This window comes from Sceloporus occidentalis, unplaced genomic scaffold (genome assembly GCF_023333645.1).
Source record: "Sceloporus occidentalis isolate IW3139 unplaced genomic scaffold, rSceOcc1.0.p SCAF_114, whole genome shotgun sequence".
Taxonomy (NCBI): Eukaryota; Metazoa; Chordata; class Lepidosauria; order Squamata; family Phrynosomatidae; genus Sceloporus; species Sceloporus occidentalis.
The window spans coordinates 3,241,820-3,263,249 of record NW_028317094.1 but is presented as its reverse complement, the minus strand read 5'-3'; the positions used below and the strand labels follow the sequence as shown (position 1 = coordinate 3,263,249).

Below are 21,430 nucleotides of genomic sequence, written 5' to 3'. Positions count from 1 at the left end.
GTTGGACCCAAGCCATGTAGGTTTTTAAAGGTTATAATCAACACCTTCTACTGTGCCCAGAAACTAATAGGCCCGGAAACTAATAATAAATCAACTTCCAAAATTATATCGCTTTCCCACAATTCCACCACATTTGATAGATTGAGCCCTGCTCCTTTCCACAATTCCAACACAAATTACTGCAATGCTTATACATCTTGCTTATTCTCTCTGGTGTTAAATACCATCAAAATGTTTTATAATAACTCTCTGTTTGATGTTTTGGCTGCAAGTATAGTTCAATCTTTTTTTCCAAGTGTATTCCCATTGGTCTAATTCAATTACAAAACCAAAGTTTTGAGACCATCTGATCACATTTTCTTTAATAATGTTCTCTTATGTACAGATTTTAAGAATACAATTATAAAGTCTTGCTAACAAGGCATCTTTATTTGACATAATTTCTTGTTCTAGATCAGAGTCTGATTTGCAAATACCGGATTGTTTTTTATCCATTAGGAAGAGCTTTCTTAATTGTCTGTAAAAGAACCATGAAAGATAATACCCTGATAATTACGATCTTCTTGTGTCTTTATTCTAGAACCAGTTCTATTTGCATCGATTCTTTATAGGAGATCCAATTTGCGTCCTTTTTTGAATCTCTGGTCTCTTTTCTCAGGAACTGCATCTCGGCCCCTTGGACACAGTTTTGGGGCACCTTTTGCTGGAAGAGACCCGAGTGCAAGACCACCAGGACCCCTGCCCACCTGATGGCCAACACAGAGGCCAAGCGGAGGGAGTTGGGCTCCAAGAGAAAGAGGATGCAGACGTACAAGAACTCTTTGGTGAGTCGAGGTTCTTGACTATTAGTTTCATCTGTGTCACTGCTGGGATAGTTCATGAAAGCAAGCAGGGAACATACTCTCCCAATTTAGCAGAGACAGTCCTGGTTAATCCTCTGTCGCCCCACTTTTTCAGGCGCTTCCAAACATGTCCCGGTTGGTCTCCCCTCCTCCCACTTTCCCCCTTCTCAGCTCATTTCAGCTCCTGAATGCCATTCAGTTTGCCCCCCATCAACTCAAAAGTGGGGAGAGGAGGGGAAAGAAAGAGGCAGGATATTGCCCTTCCCAGGAGACTGAAGCAAAAGCAAACTGTTGTGCACTTCCTAGCTTGTGTGATCTTCTTCATAAACAACTTTGGCCATCTTGACCACCTTTTGGTGTTGCTTGTCCACATGTGTCTTCCTTTTCCCATCTGTGAAATGTTGGGGGATATGGGAGAATATCTCTGGATCTAAATATGGGGTGGGCCCAGTGGCCCTCAAGCCCACAGTGCTCCCCAGAACAGTTTGTTAAAATTAACTTTGGCCTCTGAAATGTGGCAAGAAATATCTAAATGCACTATAATTCTTTGGTGGCTAAATGTACTGTATGTGTTGGGATAGTGAGTATCATAATCCATCCTCTATATCCCAGCCATGGCCTAAATTATATTGTATTTTATATTGAAAGGATTCAAGACAAATTGATCTCACAGGCAGTAGCTTTTTTTCTTGCTGACAGAATTTAAAGTTTATTTCCTGGAATGAATTGTGAAGTGATGAAATAATATTTGGGATGAACCATGTGCTTTCCTCCCCTTTTGCTTAGTCACTCTCTGGATGAGGGCTATTTTCTGTTGCAGGTGACCTTTGCAGATGTGGCTGTATATTTCACTGAGGAGGAATGGAAACTGTTGACAAAGGAACAGAGACTGATGTACAGTTATGTGATGATGGACAATTATCACAATGTGGCCTCTGTGGGTAAGGAACCGTAATCCATTCTCCTTTCTATGAAGACTGAGGTCCCTTTTATGCTAAATTATCATGGTGCTATGATTCCACTAGAATTATAGAATCATAGAGTTGGAATAGACCACAAGGGCCATTCACTTCAACCCTCTTCTGCCATGCAGGAATACACATTCCAAGCACCATCCAGCCTCTGTTTAAAGACCTCAAAGGAAGAGGACTCCACCAAACTCTAAAGGAGTATATTCCACTGTCAAAGAGCTCTTACTGTCCCAAAGTTCCTCCTAATGTTCAGGTGGAACCTCTTTCTATGTGGCTTGCGTCCATTGTGGTGTCTCCCTTTCTCTGTAGCAGCAAAAAGCAAGCTTGCTCCATCCTCAATACGACCCTTTCCACTATTTAAACATGGATATCATAGCCACTCTTTACTTTCTTTTCTCCAGGCTAAACGTACCCAGCTCTCTAAGCCATTCCTCATAGGGCTTGATGATTTCCAGATCCTTCACCACTTTGGTTGCCCTCCTCTGGGCATTTTCAAACTTTTCAACATCCTATTGTATTGTGGGGCTCAGAACTGGACACAGGATTATTCCAAGGGAGGCCTGACCAAAGCTGAATAGAATGGCACTATTACTTCCCTTGATCTAGAAACTACTGTATACTCATATTGATGCAGCCTAGAATGACATTGGCCTTTTTAACTGCCGCATCACACTCTTGGCCCATGTTCAACTTGTGGTCTACTGGGAGTCCTAGATCCCTTTCAAGTGTAGTTTAATTGAGATAGCAACATCCTGTAGAATATTTGAATTTGTGTTTTAGAGAGGCACTATTGCTCTCCACTTTATAAGGATACTAAATACCCCATCGTAAACTGCCAATTGCCAGAACCACCTTCTGTGGTTCATCCACAATGGTATTGCGGTTTAGGGGGCAATTGTAAGTAGTTTAAATGTTAGTAGTTTTAAGTCGTTGGTAAGTGTAATGGGGCCAAGAACGGCTTGGCGGAAGGGAATCAGTTGCGGAGGCTATTAACTGACTGGTTTGTGAGATTTGGGTGGCAGGCATGCCCCAGGGGGAGAGGCGTATGAGAACGGTGGAAGAAGAAGGCAAGAGCTACCTTGGCAGCTGGGTTGGTTGGGGGCTGAAGGGGGAGGAAAGGGAGGAGTGTGGAGATAGAAAACAACGGAGGGAAAAGATTTCGACTCTTCAGAGATTGCTTAGATGTGTTAATGGATGTTTCTGCCGGAGTTTCTCAATAAACCTTTTGGTTCAAGCAAAGGGATTTTTAATTCTGAAAGTTAGGATTTTGTGGGAAGGAAGCTTGAAATTAATGCTTTTCTCACCCAAATGGTACTTAGCACATCGCTGAGGAAGTTTCCTACCCTTTTTGGTCCCTCTTTCATCCTTTTGAGGCTCTGGAGAGGGTTCTTGGGGAAAATATCTCCCTTGGCCATGCAATGGATCAGAGAGGGCTCTACAGTGGTAAAACGGCCTCCACTTCCCCAAAGGGATGCAATGGGATACTGAGGGGCAAAACATTATTCCATGAGGCAATACAATGTGGGGGTGTCCCTGAGATCCCCTGGGAGCCAATATGAACCCCCCCCATGTGATAGTAGTCCCTCCCTGTCTTAGAGATGTCTTTAGGCTGTTTTAAGGCTGCTCCCTGGTGCTTGATCCTCACCAAAATTCGAGTCCAGTTCCCAGCCCCCTTGCTCTGCCTTTCCCAATGAATCCTTTGTATATTGATTATCCATCCATTCTCAACAAATGGGCTTCAAAGTGTCCCTTTTATGCATCACACTCTCTGGGTGTGTGTCTGTGATAGAGAGAAGGAGGGAATGTGAAAAACAGAAAGGCAGGGAACAGATGATGAAGGTGAAATGCGGAAGCAGTGCAGATGGGCAAGAGGGAAGGTTGGAGAGTGGAGGGAGAAAGGAAAGGGGATCAGACCTCTGGGAGCCAGGAGGGGAAGGCAGGAGCAAAGCCAGGAGCAAAGCCAGGATCGCCTAGCTCTGTGCGGAGACGAAGGGACTTCTGGGAAGGGCCAGGAGAGAGGCCTTGGGGATTGGGAGGCAGCCACCAACCTGACAGATTTTAAGAACTGAACTGGTGAGAACCGGCTCAGACCCTTGTTTTCAGACATATTTAAGGGTTCCATTTAGCAATTATGAGCAATGTCTATGAAGAGAGGAAATGGCAACACATAAATTCCTTTTTCTCTAATGTTTCTTTTCCAACCTGAGCTTGCTTAGCTCCATGGTTGATTCCAGAGGCTCTTTGTCACTCAAAATTCTGGAGTCTGGGGAGGACACTCACAAGTGCTATGACAGTGATGGTGAACCTATGCCACACGTGCCAGAAGTGGCACTTTGCCCAGCCCCCTTTCTCCCCACTTATCCTTAATGCCCTCCAAGTATTTGGAGGGCAGGGAAAGGTCCGTGGGGAGGGAGGCACGGGGGCTGCCCTGCTCCCTTCGTCTCCACTTACTCTTCCTGCCCTCCAAGTGTCCCAAACGGGGCACTTGGAGGGCAGGGAAAGGTCTGTGGGGCTGCCCTGCTCCCTTCCTCTCCACTTACTCTTCCTGCCCTCCAAGTGTCCCAAACGGGGCACTTGGAGGGCAGGGAAAGGTCTGTGGGGCTGCCCTGCTCCCTTCCTCTCCACTTACTCTTCCTGCCCTCCAAGTGTCCCAAACGGGGCACTTGGAGGGCAGGGAAAGGTCTGTGGGGCTGCCCTGCTCCCTTCCTCTCCACTTACTCTTCCTGCCCTCCAAGTGTCCCAAATCGCCATCATTGTGTTATGATTTTAGGGAAAATTCATACTTAGCTCAAAGGAGAGATTAGGGCAACAGTGACCTCAGGATTCATCCCAACTATACCAGGCTGGGAAACACACAGAACTCCAGAGGCATTTCAAATAGGTTTTTGTGTTTTATTTAGGGGGAAAGTAAAACACACACACACACACACATACATATATGTGTTCACGCGCGTGCGCGCACACACACACACACAAACTAGGTAACAAAGGTGGGAGTGGTGAATAGTGTGAGGCTTTGCTAATGGTAATACATTGCCTAGATCAATGATGGTGAACCTTATATTTATTTATTTACATCACCATTTGTTCTTCCTATCTTTACTTCCTGTCTTTACAAATCTTCTTTTGTGTTGCTTATTTGTCTTCTTTTGCTTCTTGCAATTTTTCCATATACAACCCATTTTCCCTCAAAAAAAAACAAATATTAAACGGCCGCCTCTCTGGACCAATTTAAAAAGGGGCTCAAAACACACATTTTCCAACAGGCATACCCCTAATGCCCTGGAGATAACCCCTTCTCTCCCCTCACTGTTGCACTATTGTGCTAGTTTGGACAGTTATTTTTATTGTAGTATGTTTTAACTGATGTTATATTGATTGATGTTTTTATTGTATTTTATGGATTGTACTGTTGGATGGTCTAAGTGCTGTAACCCGCCTTGATCTTTGGAAAGGCGGGCTAGAAATAAAGTCATTATTATTATTATTATTATTATTATTATTATTATTATTATTATTTCCTACTTATGGTATATAAAACAGAATCCTGTTATCACTTTTCCCATCGGTTATATACTGGTTGTATATCCATACATATTCTCCAAAAATTATCTCATCATACATTTTAACCTTGTTTAACTAGTATATATTCACATCCTGGTCCAGTTATATAACTATCTGTTTCTATATTCACATAATCAACCAGGTTTTTGTCCAGACACCATCTTTTTTCCAAAAACAGCAATATTTCTCCCCATTCTTTTTCCAATTTATCTTTCTTCTTATCTTCAAGTTTACATGAGAGTATATCTAACTTTCTAATATGGTTTAATTTTAATAACCATTCGTCTATTTGTAACTCTACATTTGCTTTCCAGTATTTTGCAATAACCATCCTGGCAAGAATTATCATATATAACATAATTCTCCTCAGTTTATTCTCATCCTCTGCCCTCAAATAATGTGTCATATTCAACAGATAAATCTCTGGTTTTTTCTTGTATTTTATATTTGTTGTATTGTTTTATGTATGTCCTCCCAGAAACTTTTAACTCTTTCGCATTTCCACCACATGTGGATCATTGTTCCCTTTTCCTTTTGGGAATTCCAACAAATGTCTCTTTCAGTTTTAAACATCTTCTTTAGCCTAGCAGGCGTGTAGTACCACCTATTACTCATCTTTAAAAAAAATTCTTTAAGATCTTGGCACCTAGTAAATGAATTTGTTTTCCTCCAAGATTTTTCCCAAGCTTCTAGTGGTATCTCATGCCCAAGATCTTTTGCACAATCAATCATATATTGTTTTATTGGCTCTCTTTCTAACTCTCTTTCTCTAAACAAATTGTAATATTTTTTTATTTTATTTCCTCCATCCTCCATTATTATTTTGTCCAACTCTACTGGTTTTAATTCAATTCCCGTTGTTCTTATAACTTCTTTGATGGTAACTGTACCAATTTATTTCTTTACCTTCTTTAATTAGTTCTCTAGTTTTTATACTCAACTCCTGTTTTTCATTATCTTTACTACATCATCATATCTTAACCAAGTATTTTGTACATCCCATCTATTAGCAAAGGCTTCATGAGTTGACACCCATCCTGGTATTTTAAAGTAAAATTTGGCTTTAATTGTATTCCATGTCTCTATTAATACCCTCCAAATTGGATTGTAGTAAAAATCTTGATGTACTAAAGCTTTATTATACCAGAGCTATCCGTGCCAGCCAAAACAAAGAATTGCTCCTTCCAAATTTAATATACTTTTATCTTTTAGCTTAATCCAATCCTCCAGCCAGAACATATTACACGCCCACCTATATGTTTTAATATCTGGCATGGCACATCCCCCGTTCTCTTTCTTCTCCGTTATATTATTCCACCTAATTCTCGCCTTACCTCCCTTCCAAATACATTTTTTAAATTCCCTATTCCACTATTCCACTGATCTATAATTTTATTATTAATAGTTGTTGGTAAATTCATAAAGATAAACAAAATCTTTGGTAGGATGGACATTTTTATTGCATTAATCTTACCTAGGAAAGACAAATTTAGTTTTGCCCATCTACTCAAGTCCTTCTTTATACTATTCCACATTGCCTTATAGTTATTATCAAAAAGATTCATATTGTTATTTGAAATCCAGATTCCTAAATATTTTACCTTGTTCAATATTTCAAATCCTGTTTTTTTCTTTAACATTTCTTTTTCCTCTTTATTCATATTTCTAGGTATTATCACCGATTTACCTTTATTTACTTTAAATCCTGATAATTTTCCAAACCAATTTAATTCAAATAACAGACTTTAAATATTTACTATCGGATCTTCAAGGATTACCACCAAATGATCCGCATAAGCTTGTACTTTAGTTTCTTCTCTTCTTACTTTAATTCCTCTTATTCTCTGATTTTTCCTTATCTTATTCAACATATATTCCAATACTATTATAAACAGTAAGGGTGACAGTGGACATCCTTGTCTTGTCCCCCATCTTATAGTAAATTCCTCCGTTAGTTCTCCATTAACTATTAATCATGCCTTTGCTTTTTATATATTTCCTCCACACATTTAATAAAGTTTTCCCCTAAATCCATTACCTTTAATAAATTAAACATAAATTTCCAACTGATACTATCGAACGCTTTTTCCGCGTCGACAAACAACAGTGCCACCTTTTTTTATTATGCATGTTATAATAGTCCAGTACATTTATTATAGTTCTTATATTATTTTTAATCTTCCTCCTAGGCAGGAAACCATTCTGATCCTTTTTTATTATATCATTCAATATTATCTTAAGTCTATTTGCCATAATAAACGCCCAGATCTTATAATCGTTATTCATTAAGGAGATTGGCTTATAGTTACTCATTAATTTTTCATCTTTACCTTCTTTCGGTATCAAAGATATTAAAGTTTTCCCCCATGTCTCTGGTTTCCCCTCTGTTTGAATTAAATTGTATGCTTTCTTTAAAGGTTCTTGTAGTTCTGTTTCAAAAACTTTATAGCATTTTGACGTAAGCCCATCTATCCCAGAGGCTTTTGCGTTTTTTATTTCATCTGATGTTATTTCCGCATTTAATTTCTCCTTCTGATCCAAATTTATTCTTATTTCATTGTGTTCATGCAGTTCTGTTATCTGTTTCTCAACAGGTACACTCCCTTCCTGTTCCTCAAATAATTTTTTAAAGTATGAAACAAAGGCATTCTTAATTCTCTCCTGTTCCGTTATAATTATGTTATTTTGATTAATTTGCGTTATCATCTTTTTCTCTCTCTCGTTCTTTAATCTATTAGCCATCCACCTACTTATTTTATTTGTGTTTTCAAATTGATTTTGTTTTAATTTTTTTAAGTTAACGGCAATCTCCTCTGTTATTTTTCTTTCCAATTGTCCTTTCAAAATCTTTATTTCATTTACTAATTTTTTATTTTTCTTTACTTGTTGTAGCTCTTGTTCTTTCATTTTAAGCTCATTTCTAATTTTTTCCTCCTTTTGTCTTTCTTTCCTTTTAATTTCCATCATTCTTTGTATAAATCCTCTTACAAACGCCTGGCTTGTATCCCACACTACTTTCATTTTATTCTCCTTTCCACTATTTGTCTCAAAGAAAAACTTCAACTCTTTTTAACCCTATTTACAAAATCTTCATCCTCCAGAATATCCTCATTTAATCTCCAACCTTTATTTCTATTCCATTTCTCATTTAATACCACTTCTATCATATTATGGTCAGAAAAAGTCCTTGGCCATATTTCCATTTTTTTACCTTAGTTGCCACTGTTTTTGTAAGCAACACTAAGTCTAGTCTTGATAGGGACTTGTGTGCATCTGAATAAAAAGTAAACCCTTCTTTATCTCCATTGCAATGTGTCCAAACATCTATCAAATTAAATTCGTCCTTCATATTAAAGAAACTTTTAGGCAGCTTTCCTTGGAATTGTTGGTTTGTTTTTTTCTGGGATTTTCTGTCCTTCAAAGGGTTTATCATGCCATTAAAGTCCCCAGTTATAATTAAGTTGTCGTTTTCAAATTCCCTTATATTCTCTGCCAAATTTTTATAAAACATTTCTTTCCTTTCTAGTGGGGCATAAACATTACATATCACCTATTTCACATTATCCAGTAGCATTTCTACACAAAGCAATCTACCATCTTTATCTTTTTTCACAAGTTTTGCTTCATATCTTTTATTTACAAAAATAGCAATGCCCCTTTTCCTTTTATTTACTGTTGCACAAAATAAAGTTCCCAGTTTCCTATTACGTAAATATTTTATGTCCCCATCTTTCATTTTAGTTTCCTGTAAACATAGTAAATCAAAATTATTTTTCTCCAAGTAATGCATTACATGCCTTCTTTTCCTTTCCTGACTTATTCTCTTTACATTCCATGAAATTAACTTAAATCCCATTTTTCCTTTGCTTTTCAACCCGGGTCCTTATATTCCAATTAGCTTTCTACACTAATTTTTATGTCCCTCCTGTGGTGCCCTCTTCTGCTTTCTTGTTTTCTTGATGGTCTGTATTCAGCCCCTTTGTCTCCTGATTATCTTTTTTTCCTTGAGCCTTCCTTTGTGCCCTTTCCTCTCTTTGCCTATTAGCACTTTCTCTTTCCCTCTTATCCCTTTCTTTATTTCTCTCTTCTCGCTTTATTTCTCTCTTCTCGGAGAGAAGACAGTAACTTCAATGGCAAGTGGGGCTGGCGAGTGTAGAGAGGTGTTTAGCAATGTAAGTCAACAGAGGGTCTGTCTGCAACTGGACTGATGCTGAACAACAGTATATTTATACTGAAATTGTTGCTTGTGGGCAGAAACCGAGCATTCAAAAAGGCTTAAATTGCTTTAGAAAGTTTTTTGTGTGGGGGAAAAAATGTCTGAAACTGAATTAAATGGTGGAAATACTTCAGCCACAAAGGATTATCACACCGGCTCTCAGGTCCTTCTTGGCTCTGAATTCTGGTCCCATTCAAAGCCAAAGAATAGCACAGTCTGAAGGCAACACTCCCAGAGCTCAATAATAACACAGCCAGAACAGAAGCAAATCTCCAGATATAGGTATTGGCAATGCACTAACCACTTTCCACACTTAAAAATAACTCACAGACACAGTTGATTTCCTCCAAGTCCTTGGAGGTTCTTTAGCTTGAGTTGCAATAGAAAACAAATATGTACCAGCTCTCCTCTCTGACTTTCATCATCTTCACAATCTCTTGTACACACAACTCCAACCCACACCATTCCGCATGTGAGCTGTATCCTGTATTGGTTGTGAGTCATCTCCTGGTGCCACACAGCATGAAGCATCCTCTGCAGTTAGCTTGCATCATGCCATGTGCTCTGACTCAACCCTCTATGGCAGTCTCACAGGAAATGATGCCACTTTTCAATCAAAGTATTTTTACATATATTTATTGGAATATTTTTCAACTGTCTGACTATCTGCTTCCACTGATTTCCTTATGGAAGTTCACCTACAATGTCTTCTTTGCTAGCTCCTAGGAGTAAGGATACAATCATTATATGAATTTGGGGCATCCAGAACAGGATTATGCTCGGGTCACACACACCAACTATGGCGCGTTACAGACTTCCTGAAAGCGGCGGTTTGCCAGCACCACCGGTTGCTGCATCCGGGAACCGGTGTGGCCAAACCGTGCGATTCCCAGACGCAGCAAAAAAGAACCTCGGAAATGGTGCTTCTTTCAGCACCCTAGAAGTGGTGCCGTGAGGCACTAGTCGCACACTCACGGCATCACTTCCGCCACACAACATCCAGACGCTACGCATCCACGACGTCAAAATGGTGGTGCCCGGGTTCAGGGGCGTCTACAATAGATGCCCCTTTCTAACCCTAGTACGCGCCAAGCACGTACTATTGGTGCGTGTGTAACGCGCCCAAATTAATTTAATCTCACATAGGGAGGGGTGAACGTGGGGCTAAATCTTGGGGTAAAGCCTTCCTCTCTTAATGCTGAGATTCAGTCTTGTCTCTCATTGTCCTTGTTTACAGAAGAACTTGTCAGTCATGAGAGATTCCACACCAGAAGGAAGTCACATAAATGCCAGCACTGTGGGAAACATTTTGCTTACAAGTCAGTCCTTGTCAAGCATCTCAGAGTCCACACAGGAGAGAAGCCATACAAATGCCAGCGTTGTGGGAACTGTTTTTCTCAGCAGTCAACCCTACTGACACACCAGAGAATCCACTCAGGAGAGAAGCCATACAAATGTCAGCGTTGTGGGAACTGTTTTTCTCACCGGTCAACCCTACTGACACACCAGAGAATCCACTCAGGAGAGAAGCCATACAAATGCCAGCGTTGTGGGAACTGTTTTTCTCACCAGTCAACCCTACTGACACACCAGAGAATCCACTCAGGAGAGAAGCCATACAAATGCCAGCATTGTGGGAACTGTTTTTCTCAGCAGTCTCACCTACTGACACACCAGAGAATCCACTCAGGAGAGAAGCCATACAAATGCCAGCACTGTGGGAAATGTTTTTCTCAGCAATCAAACCTACTGACACACCAAAGAATCCACACAGGAGAGAAGCCATACAAATGCCAGCACTGTGGGAAATGTTTTTCTTTGAAGGGAGACTTAGTGAAACACCAGAGAATCCACACAGGAGAGAAGCCATACAAATGCCAGCAGTGTGGATAATGCTTTTCTTGGAGGTCAGGCCTGTTCAATCACCAGAGAGTCCACACAGGAGAGAAGCCATACAAATGCCAGCAGTGTGGATAATGCTTTTCTTGGAGGTCAGGCCTGTTCAATCACCAGAGAGGCTACACAGGAGAGAATCCACTCAAATCGAAGCAGTGAACAAACAGTATTATTGTAAAGAAGGAATACAAAAATATCTAACTGTCCAACCAAAAGGCCCTCATGATTTTATTTGTACGGTTTTTATGTCCATATGTCTGTTCATGTTATATTTTCATAAATTTAGGTTTTCATTGCTACTAGTATAGATAAATGCTTTGGGTTATAAATTTCGCTGGGGATTATGGATCATGGTATAGGTTAGCTAGATGGGGGGGGGGGGGCTGGGATTTGTTGCAGCTATCTAGAATAGCAATGATAGCATTCGCAATCTGTGGGATGTTGGCTGAAGAAAGTTGGGGACCAGTAGTAACAGAAAGGGAGCTAGCTTCTTCAGATGTCTGGGACAGGGAGAGATTGTGTGTGTGAGAAGGATGGCAAAGAGGGGCTGGTTAATAGTGGGGGATAGATGGTGGGAATTGTAGGTGGGGGCCAGATTTGGTAGAAGGTGGAGTTTTAGGTTTGAGGGTTTCAATATATTCTTTGGTTTGGAGCGGCCAGTTCTGGCTTAAACACTGAATTCCTGACTATGTGTTTTCAATAAAGTTCTTTGCTATTTCAACACACTGGACTCTTTAATACACAAAAGTTGTGAATTTGCACAAAACTGACCCTTTCATCTCTCCTCAGTCCTCAGCTACATTTCCAGCCATAAGAACAGCAGAGGCAAACACACATACATCTATCTCTATCTATCTATCTGTCTGTCCGTCTGTCTGTCTGTCTGTCTATCTATCTATGTGTGTATATACAGTATACACAGAGAGACTATTTCCAAAGCAGAGCCTTCCTTTCCTGCCTTTCCTGGACCCTCTTCAAAATCTCCTCAGAAGAAGGAAGGAAGGAAGGGGAGGCTACTGAACCCCTGATGCACTCCTTCCCTTCCCCCTGGAAACTAGGCTTAGAGGCCCACAAGATCTGGATTTTCCTTGACAACAACTCTGCGAAGGAGGACCAGTAGAAAAACCCTCAGCCCCAGAAAGATTACCCCCATCCCGTTTCTGGGAAAATGCTAAAAAGGCCTTGGACCCCCTTGAAGGGATGTAGGTTAAAGGATGAGAAATAAGGAAGCAAGGAGGGAGGGAGGGAAAGTAGCAAGGTAATAGAAGCATAAAGGGACTGCTGAAGTGGGGAAGGGAGCATCTGGGACCTGATCCAGAAATCCACTTCCCAGAACACATTATTGGAGCCTGCCATATGGATAGATTACAACAATAAAATACATTGAGGTTACAATAAAATCCAAGAGAAATCAATCCCTATGCCCCAATCCCAGTACTAAAACTGGATTAAAAAATGATAGTATAAAAACAGGAAAACAGGAAAAAAATTTGATTCAAATTGCAGAGGCTATAGGTGAAGTGTCCAGTGACTCTGTGAATAAGATCATTATGAAGACACACCCAACTAAAGGTGGTGGCAGGTTTGGGTGTGCAACGCCAGTACCCTGGTGAGAACAAACCGTGATACCCAAAAAGATCTGAAACTAGATGTAAAGTTCAAAAAAGGGGGGGAATTTAATTTAAAGGACAAAAATAAAAGTCTTCTCCTCCCCAGCTCTAAACAAAAGATACTTTACAGTTCAGCTTTCTTCCAGACGACATCTCTCTGGGTCCGATGTAGTTTGTTCTCCTTACTCAATGAAGCTGGTGCAGGGTCTTTCAGCTCCTAAATTCTTCTATTTTCTATGCTAATGGTAACTGATTTGGCTAAGTGGTGTAAGAAATGCCCTTTCCGGCTGCCTGGGCCTGCTTGCCACCAAAGACAGCTCTCTGCTGGCTCTCAGAGAAACTGCTCCAACTAAAAACCTCTAGCTACAGCACAGCCTGCTGGGAAAGGGCAAACCAAACCTAGAAATGAAGCAGGGGAAACCTACAGCTCCTCCCATAAACTAATACAAAGAACTTTTCTACACTAAAATAATCTATGGCCTGAACCAACACAAAGGAAAATGCAGGGGGAAATTCAAACAGTCCTGGCAGGACATCACACTCCCCGCTCAAAATTTCAACGAAATTTTGCAACCTTATGACCTATCCTATCCATTTATACATTAGATCAAAAGTTCTACCTAACACTGAACAAGGAAACTAAATCAGTCAAAGGTCTTTGATACTTGACCACTTTGCCTTCACTTATAGTTCTTATGGTGGCCTTTCGGATTTTCCCATCTGTGCTTGGATAAATTTCTTCTACAACTGCAGTAGGCCATTTATAGCGAGGGCTCTCTCTTTCTTTAAAAAGAACAACATCTCCGATGTTTAAATCAATTTGGGGACGTTGCCACAATTTTCTTCGTTGTAAGAGACAAAGGTATTCAGACTTCCATCTCTTCCAAAACTCTGATGCCAATGACTGAACTTGTTTCCATTGAATGGTATGAATTCCTTCTGGGACAGGAAGGCTGATATCTTTCCAGTCAGGGTTTTTAAAAGTCAAGATCATGGCTGGAGTCAAAATTTGTGCCCTTTCTGGATCTGTAGTAATAGGCACCAGCGGGCGGTTGTTGATGATGGCCACAACTTCTGCCATAAACGTAACCAAAATTTCATGTGTCAGGAACTTGCATTTTGTAAGCATTGCCTCTAGAATACGTCTACTGACACCAATCATGCGCTCCCAAGCTCCCCCCATATGGGAAGCATGAGGCACATTGAAAAACCATTGAATTTTCTCTTTGTTAGCAAAGTCCATTACAGTCTTGTCTTCTGCTAGTTTAGTTATGCAATTCAGCTCTTTAGTGGCTCCAATGAAGTTAGTGCCTCTATCAGACCTGATAGTTTTTACTGGACCCCTTATTGAAATGAATCTTTTTAGGGCATTAATAAAGGAAGAAGAGTCCATACTTTCCACAACTTCAATGTGTACTGCTCTGATCACTAAGCAAGTGAATAACACTGCCCATCTCTTGCTGTTAACTATTCCTCCTCTGGTTTTATGAGCACGTACCTCCCAGTGTCCAAAAACATCGAGACCAATGTGTGTAAATGGAGGATCCATAGAAGTACGGTCTTCTGGAAGTTCAGCCATAAGCTGGCTCTCACACTTTCTGCGAAGTTTTCTACATGTCACACATTGAAAAATAACTTTGTTGACCAATTTTCTGCAATTAATAATCCACAAGCCAGCATTTCTGACACTTGCTTCAGTCAGGGTTCGCCCTTGATGATGTATTCTTTCATGGTAGTGTCTGACTACTAAAAGGGCTACATGGCTATTTGCAGGCAGAATAATAGGATTTTTTAAGCTGTTCTTGATTTTAGCTCTTTGAAGTCTACCTCCAACACGTAGAAGACCTCTGGTATCCATAACTGGACATAGATCTTTAAGGATGCTATGTCTAGGTAGATATTGTTGCTTTTCTATGCATCTGAATTCTTCCTCGAATTCAGATCTCTGTGTAGATCTGTAGATCAGGGTTTCTGCTTTAACCATATCTATGGTTGTTAAAGCTGCTTTGTCTCTGAAAGTTGCAAAATGGATGAGTCTAGCAAGAGCTCGCTGAAGACTCAGCCACTGAGAAAACTTTGTAAATTTTCTGGCATCTAAATGAGGCAACCTTATACTGCTTGTATTCACCAAGTTTATTTTGCAGCTGCTGATCTCTGGCAGACACTCAGGTAACTCAGAGAATGTTTCGGTTTTACCTTTGTTGTGATCAGGAACATCTAACTCCATCAGGAATTTTGGACCGGTCAGCCAAGTGGAAGACTGCACCTTTTGGGCTGAAGCTCCTCTTGTAGCAATATCAGCTGGATTTAGTTCAGAAGGAACATATTTCCATTGACTTTGTTGAGTACAAGAAAGAATTTTATTTACTCTGTTGGTTATGTACATTTTAAACCTCTTTGTAGTGTTTGTAAGGTATCCTAATACAACCATACTGTCAGTGTATAGTAATACTTTGTGGAATTTTGTTTCTACTTCCACACAAATGGTTTGAAGAAGTTGGGTAGCTAGCAAAGCAGCACACAGCTCTAATCTGGGTATTGTTTGTTTGGGTGCTACCTTTGCTTTGGCCATAATAAATCCTGTATGCGTCTCGGTGTTATTTTTAGCTCTCAGATACGCTACTGCGGCAATTGCTATTTCAGAGGCATCACAAAAAATGTGTAGCTCATAAACGGTATTTGGTCCAGGTTCTACAGGAACATACTGTCTGGGCACAGTAAGGTGTTCAATGTTTTTGATCTGAGACGCCCAGGCCTTCCATGCTAAATCCAGGGCTGGGGGAAGATTTTCATCCCAGTCTTTAACTTGATTTATTATCTCTCTAAAGATGTTTCTGGCCACTATAAGCACTGGTGCTACGATACCCAAGGGGTCATAAACACTATTGATCGAAGAGAGTACTTTTCTCTTTGTAGTCTGAAGTTCAAGTTTGGGAACTCTGATTGAGAGTCTATCAGTGAAGACATTCCACAGAATACCAAGGCTACTCTGTGTACGCTTGTCTTCAAAGATTGTTGTGACATCCTTTTCGACAAGCTCTTCTTTAGGAAAAGTCTCTAAAACTTCTCTGCTATTAGAGACTACTTTATGAAGCTTTATCTTAGCCAAGCTTAGCACAGACTGTACCTCTTTAACAATTCGGCTGGCTTCTTGTGCTGAGTCGAAGGAAATCAGTAAGTCATCTACATAAAAGTTCGTGTTGATTGCACGATAAGCCTCTATACTACACTGATCTTTATATGTCTCTGCAGTCTTTTTTAGACAGTAATTGGCTACCGCTGGGCTGGGAGTATTCCCGAAAACATGTACTCTCATACGGAACTCAGTGATATCTTCCAAGGTTTCCGTGTTCTGGAACCACAGGAACTTTAGGAAGCGGCGATGTTCTGGCTTAACCAAGAAAGCATAGAACATTTTGTGTATGTCTGCTGTCACAGCTATTTTCCTTTCTCTAAACTTTAGAAGTGCTCCTAGTAAACTGTTAAGCAAGTCTGGTCCTTTAAGAAGAACATCATTAAGTGAGATGTTTTGTACCTTTGCACTTGAGTCGAAAACTATTCTCACCTTTTCTGGCTTTTGTGGGTGAGTTACCTTATGGTATGGCAAGAACCAATGCTCTTGGGGTTTACTGCACAAAGGAACTCTTTCAGCATAGTTGCTTGTAAACAGATCTTCAATGAACTGTACAATTTGTTCCTTCAAAGTGGGATCTTTGAGCATTCTATTTCTCAAAGCAAAAAGCCTTTTTTCCGCAAGATGACGGTTGTTAGGCAAAATTGGTCGGTCTTCTCTAAAGGGAAGAGGTGCCATCCAGCTCCCTTCACTATCTTGGACTGTCTCTAAATTCATTATGTCCAGGAACTTTCTTTCCTCACGGGAAAAGGCTATGTCTTCATCTCTTACTGAAGTTTCAAAAATGGAGCCGTAGTCTGGGATAATACCAAGGCAACACACCTTAATGTGGCTTAAGCAACTTTGTAGTTGTGTGGGTCGTGAATTTGGAAATTGGCTATTTCCTGTAAGATTTAACGCTGCTGGCGGGCTCTTGCTATGGACGCACACAGGTCCAATAACTGTCCATCCAAGTGGCAGTTTTTGTGCTATTGGTGCACCTGGAGGTCCACTTACTTGTTTCAAGACCTGGAACAGCTCTGGGCAATCTGAGCCTATCAGTAGGGAAATTTCAGCATCTTTGTCCAATGCAGGAATTTCTTTTGCTATAGCTTTTAGGTGTGCATGGCTTTCAGCTACAGCCTTGGTTGCTATTTGGTTCTTGTTCCTAGGGATAGAAGAGCACTCTATTAAAGGAGGCAGTTTAATGTACCTTTTGCCATTGCAAGGCGAAATCATGAACTCCGTTGCCACTCTACCCTGCATTTGTTGCTGTCCAGTGCAGGTAGATATGGTATATTCAAGAATCTTGGCTTTGACCGCAAAGGTACTGAAGAACTCTGGTGTGGCCAAGGATGCGTCACTCTGTGAGTCTAGGGCAATATAAAGTCTTTTTCTAAAGTGAGGTTTGTCTTCTGGGAAAACTTCAGCTAGACAAATCGGATGGCATATCCTAATCTGCGTTGAGTCCTGGCATAGCTTTGTACATGCCACAACTGACTCTGCTTCTGAAGTAGGTTTAGCTGCCTTTTCTGAAGCCTCACTTTTAGGACCCTCTGATTTCTTCTTAAGTTTAGGTGACACTGAAGGTGATTTGAAATGGTGCATTGCTGAGCAATGACGCGGGCTACCGCATTCAGCACATTTTACTTCTATTTTGCAGTTTCTAGCAAAGTGAACCTTTGAACCACAGCATCGAAAGCAGACTTTTGCTTTAGCTGCTATCTCCAGCCTTTCGTTGTAAGGCCTTTTTGAGAACTCTTTACAATCTGCAAGGCTATGTGGTTTATTATGAATGGGACATGGAATTTCTTTAGTCTCTTGTGTTTTATTCGACTTAAACTGAGTGACCTCAGTGGATTTAACTACAACTGTGGCCTTCCCCATTTCCTTGATAGGAATTTTGTCTTCCTTTACAGTCTTCTCTGAGCGCATGTTTTGGTAAAGGGTTGGGAACCCAGTCTGCGGGTCATTGCTTTCCTTTGCAGCTCTTGTCACAAAGTTCACAAGGTAACTGAAGGGTGGGTAGCATTGCATGTTGAGTTCCTTATAAGAAAACACCTCTCTTCCCCACCTCTCCTGGAGCTGAAAGGGTAGTTTTTGGAGCACCTGTCGCTGTGTGATGTATTGATCTAAACAGGCTAGACCAGGTAACTCTGGATTACATTTCGCAGACTGAAGTTCAACTAAAAGATCACTTAAGTCCCAAAGTTGACGGTAGTCCTTTGACTTGAGGATTGGGAACTTATAAAGCCGATTTAGTAACGATGCTTCTATTTCTGTTGATGCACCATATCGCTCTTCTAATCTATTCCACGCTGTCTGCAACGCCTTAACTGGATCTGACACGTAGGCCGCGTAGATTCTCTGGACCTGAAGGGATGAGTTGGGGCCCAACCATGCCATGAGTAAGGTGAGCTCCTCATCTGCTTGCAGTTTCAAATCTCTAATGGCTCTCTGAAAAATTACCTTCCATAAGATAAAGTCTTCAGGAAGGTCTGAGAATTTCTGGACTCCCTTGTCTCTAAGGTCCTTCCTGGGAGTTTTAAGCATGAATGGTGAACAAGACTCCATGAAGGTGGGAATCATCTCTGCAGGCTGGAAGAAGTGTGGACTCCCTTTAGTTGGCAAATCAGCTTGACTGGCAGGCAAGTCCGTAGATTCTCTAGGCCTGTAAGTCTTGGGGGCTTCAGCAGCCGGGGCTTGCTGAAAGGCCACACTAGCATGGCTGGGAATTTGGCTCCCCGCCATGGGCTTCTGGTCTCCAAAGGGTTCATTGAGTGCCATATTTATAGGTAGACAGTCACAATGGATGATCTTTTCTTTGTAGACAGAATTTTCTGTAGGCTGAGGCCATGGAGCGGCAAGCAATTGTGTCTTGCTAGCATCTAAGTTAGGAGGTGACTTGACCACAGGGTCTTGTGGGGAGCTCTCATCCACAAGGAACAAGGTAGATATCCTGTCTCTAGGCTCCTGTGTAGGAAGCAACCTCACATTTTCTTCACTGAGATCATCCTGGAAGCTCTTGGCTAAAATCCTGGCCTTTATGGACAGTTTTGAAGCCTCCTTAGCCTTGAGAAGAAGTTTCTTTTCATTTTGAATAGCAAGTTTTTGCCTTTCCTGTTCTGCTTTGAGGGCAGCTTCTTGCTCTTCTAAATCAACCTCTTGATGAAAAAGGGTCAGTTCTTTACTGGCCATTGCTGCCTCTGCTTCGGCATGCAATATTTCAGCCTTTAATTTCATCCTTTCTACTTTGAATTGTTGGGCTACCATATACGAACTCCAGCTAGCATGGGAGGAAGAACTGCCACTACCACTTTTACTGGAGCGGGAACTATGCCTGTGGGAAGAAGACCTGCTGGTGTGACAGGTTTTTGAGCTCTTTGTACTTTGAGGCTTCCCTGGGTATATTCCTCTGCTGGACTTAGCACTGCCGGCAGGGGACCTTTCACTCTCATTATTAAGCTCTAAGCTCTGCAGCCGGAACTTGACTGTGTCCAAAACTGCACTATATTCTTTTTCTTTGTCCGCGACTTCTTCCAGGAACTGTTTTAGTCTGGATTCTGCATCGGGATTGTTCATGGTTTGAAGTGTTTGGATCCTTTTATTCACCACTTCTTTCCACTTTAGGAAACTGGATTGCTGGGCAAGCTCTCTTCTTTGCATGTCTTCTGAGTCGCAGACTGCTGACAGCAAGGACATGGCATGTTGCAAACTCTTCCAAGCTTTCAGTTCTTTCACGCTTAAGTGTCTTTCCTCTTTTAACAGCAGTTCTAAGGCCTTTTCAGTCGGGTGTCTGTCCCTAAGAGAACGAGTGTCGTGTGTGTGTCCATGTGCTAGTTCTTCAGAAAGCCTATCCATTCTGGCTGGTCCTAGTTGCCAACGCAACAACTCAGCAAGGATGAAGAGGACAAACGGTGTAGTGCTGATTTTACTTACAGCCTGCTACTGCTCCGCTTTCCTACTGTCACCACTCTTATGCTACTTCAACACAGCCAGACCTGGAGTCGGTTAAAGAGTCTTCTAGCTCCTTTCTTCAGGCTTGCAACGTGAACAAACATAAAACACACATTAATCTCTTCATAAAACTCTATCCATATACTTGAATGGAAAAAGTTCTCTCTAAAATGGCTGCTGATAATGTGCTCAGAACTCTGCAAGAAGAAGTAGAACTAAAATGGCCTCCGACCATGTGCTCAAAACTCTGCAGGAAGAAATGGCTCCAAAATGGCCGCCCACCATGTGCTCAGGACTCTGCAAGAAGAAATGGCTCCAAAATGGCCGCCCACCATGTGCTCTGGACTCTGCAAGAAGAAATGGCTCCAAAATGGCCGCCAACCATGTGCTCTGGACTCTGCAAGAAGAAATGGGTCCAAAATGGCCGCCAACCTTTTCCCCTTTTATAACCACAGAGTCTTCTTCTCCTTCTATGCAAATCTTGGGATCTTGCTTCAATGCAGGGCCTTGCACTTGGACTCTCTTTGACAGGCCGGAAGCGGCAATGGCCGCCAGGATTTCTTACACTATGAAGACACACCCAACTAAAGGTGGTGGCAGGTTTGGGTGTGCAACGCCAGTACCCTGGTGAGAACAAACCGTGATTCCCAAAAAGATCTGAAACTAGATGTAAAGTTCAAAAAAGGGGGGGAATTTAATTTAAAGGACAAAAATAAAAGTCTTCTCCTCCCCAGCTCTAAACAAAAGATACTTTACAGTTCAGCTTTCTTCCAGACGACATCTCTCTGGGTCCGATGTAGTTTGTTCTCCTTACTCAATGAAGCTGGTGCAGGGTCTTTCAGCTCCTAAATTCTTCTATTTTCTATGCTAATGGTAACTGATTTGGCTAAGTGGTGTAAGAAATGCCCTTTCCGGCTGCCTGGGCCTGCTTGCCACCAAAGACAGCTCTCTGCTGGCTCTCAGAGAAACTGCTCCAACTAAAAACCTCTAGCTACAGCACAGCCTGCTGGGAAAGGGCAAACCAAACCTAGAAATGAAGCAGGGGAAACCTACAGCTCCTCCCATAAACTAATACAAAGAACTTTTCTACACTAAAATAATCTATGGCCTGAACCAACACAAAGGAAAATGCAGGGGGAAATTCAAACAGTCCTGGCAGGACATCACAATATCATTTCCTTTATAGTTTTGGCACAGAGTGAATTTACTTGTTCCTTTCCATGATTTTTCCCATTCCTCTATAGTTATAGATTTATTTATAT

General features: G+C 41.3%; 1 protein-coding gene across 1 annotated transcript; it reads right to left on the bottom strand.

Annotated features, from left to right (window-relative positions):
• Positions 1 to 14,597: 14,597 nt before the first annotated feature.
• LOC149282500 (uncharacterized) lies at positions 14,598 to 19,913 on the bottom strand (the record flags this gene model as incomplete). The annotated part of the gene is made up of 1 exon (XM_089498185.1): positions 14,598 to 19,913. A coding segment is annotated over exon 1 (5,316 nt), but the record flags the coding sequence as incomplete, so codon positions are not given.
• Positions 19,914 to 21,430: the final 1,517 nt, after the last annotated feature.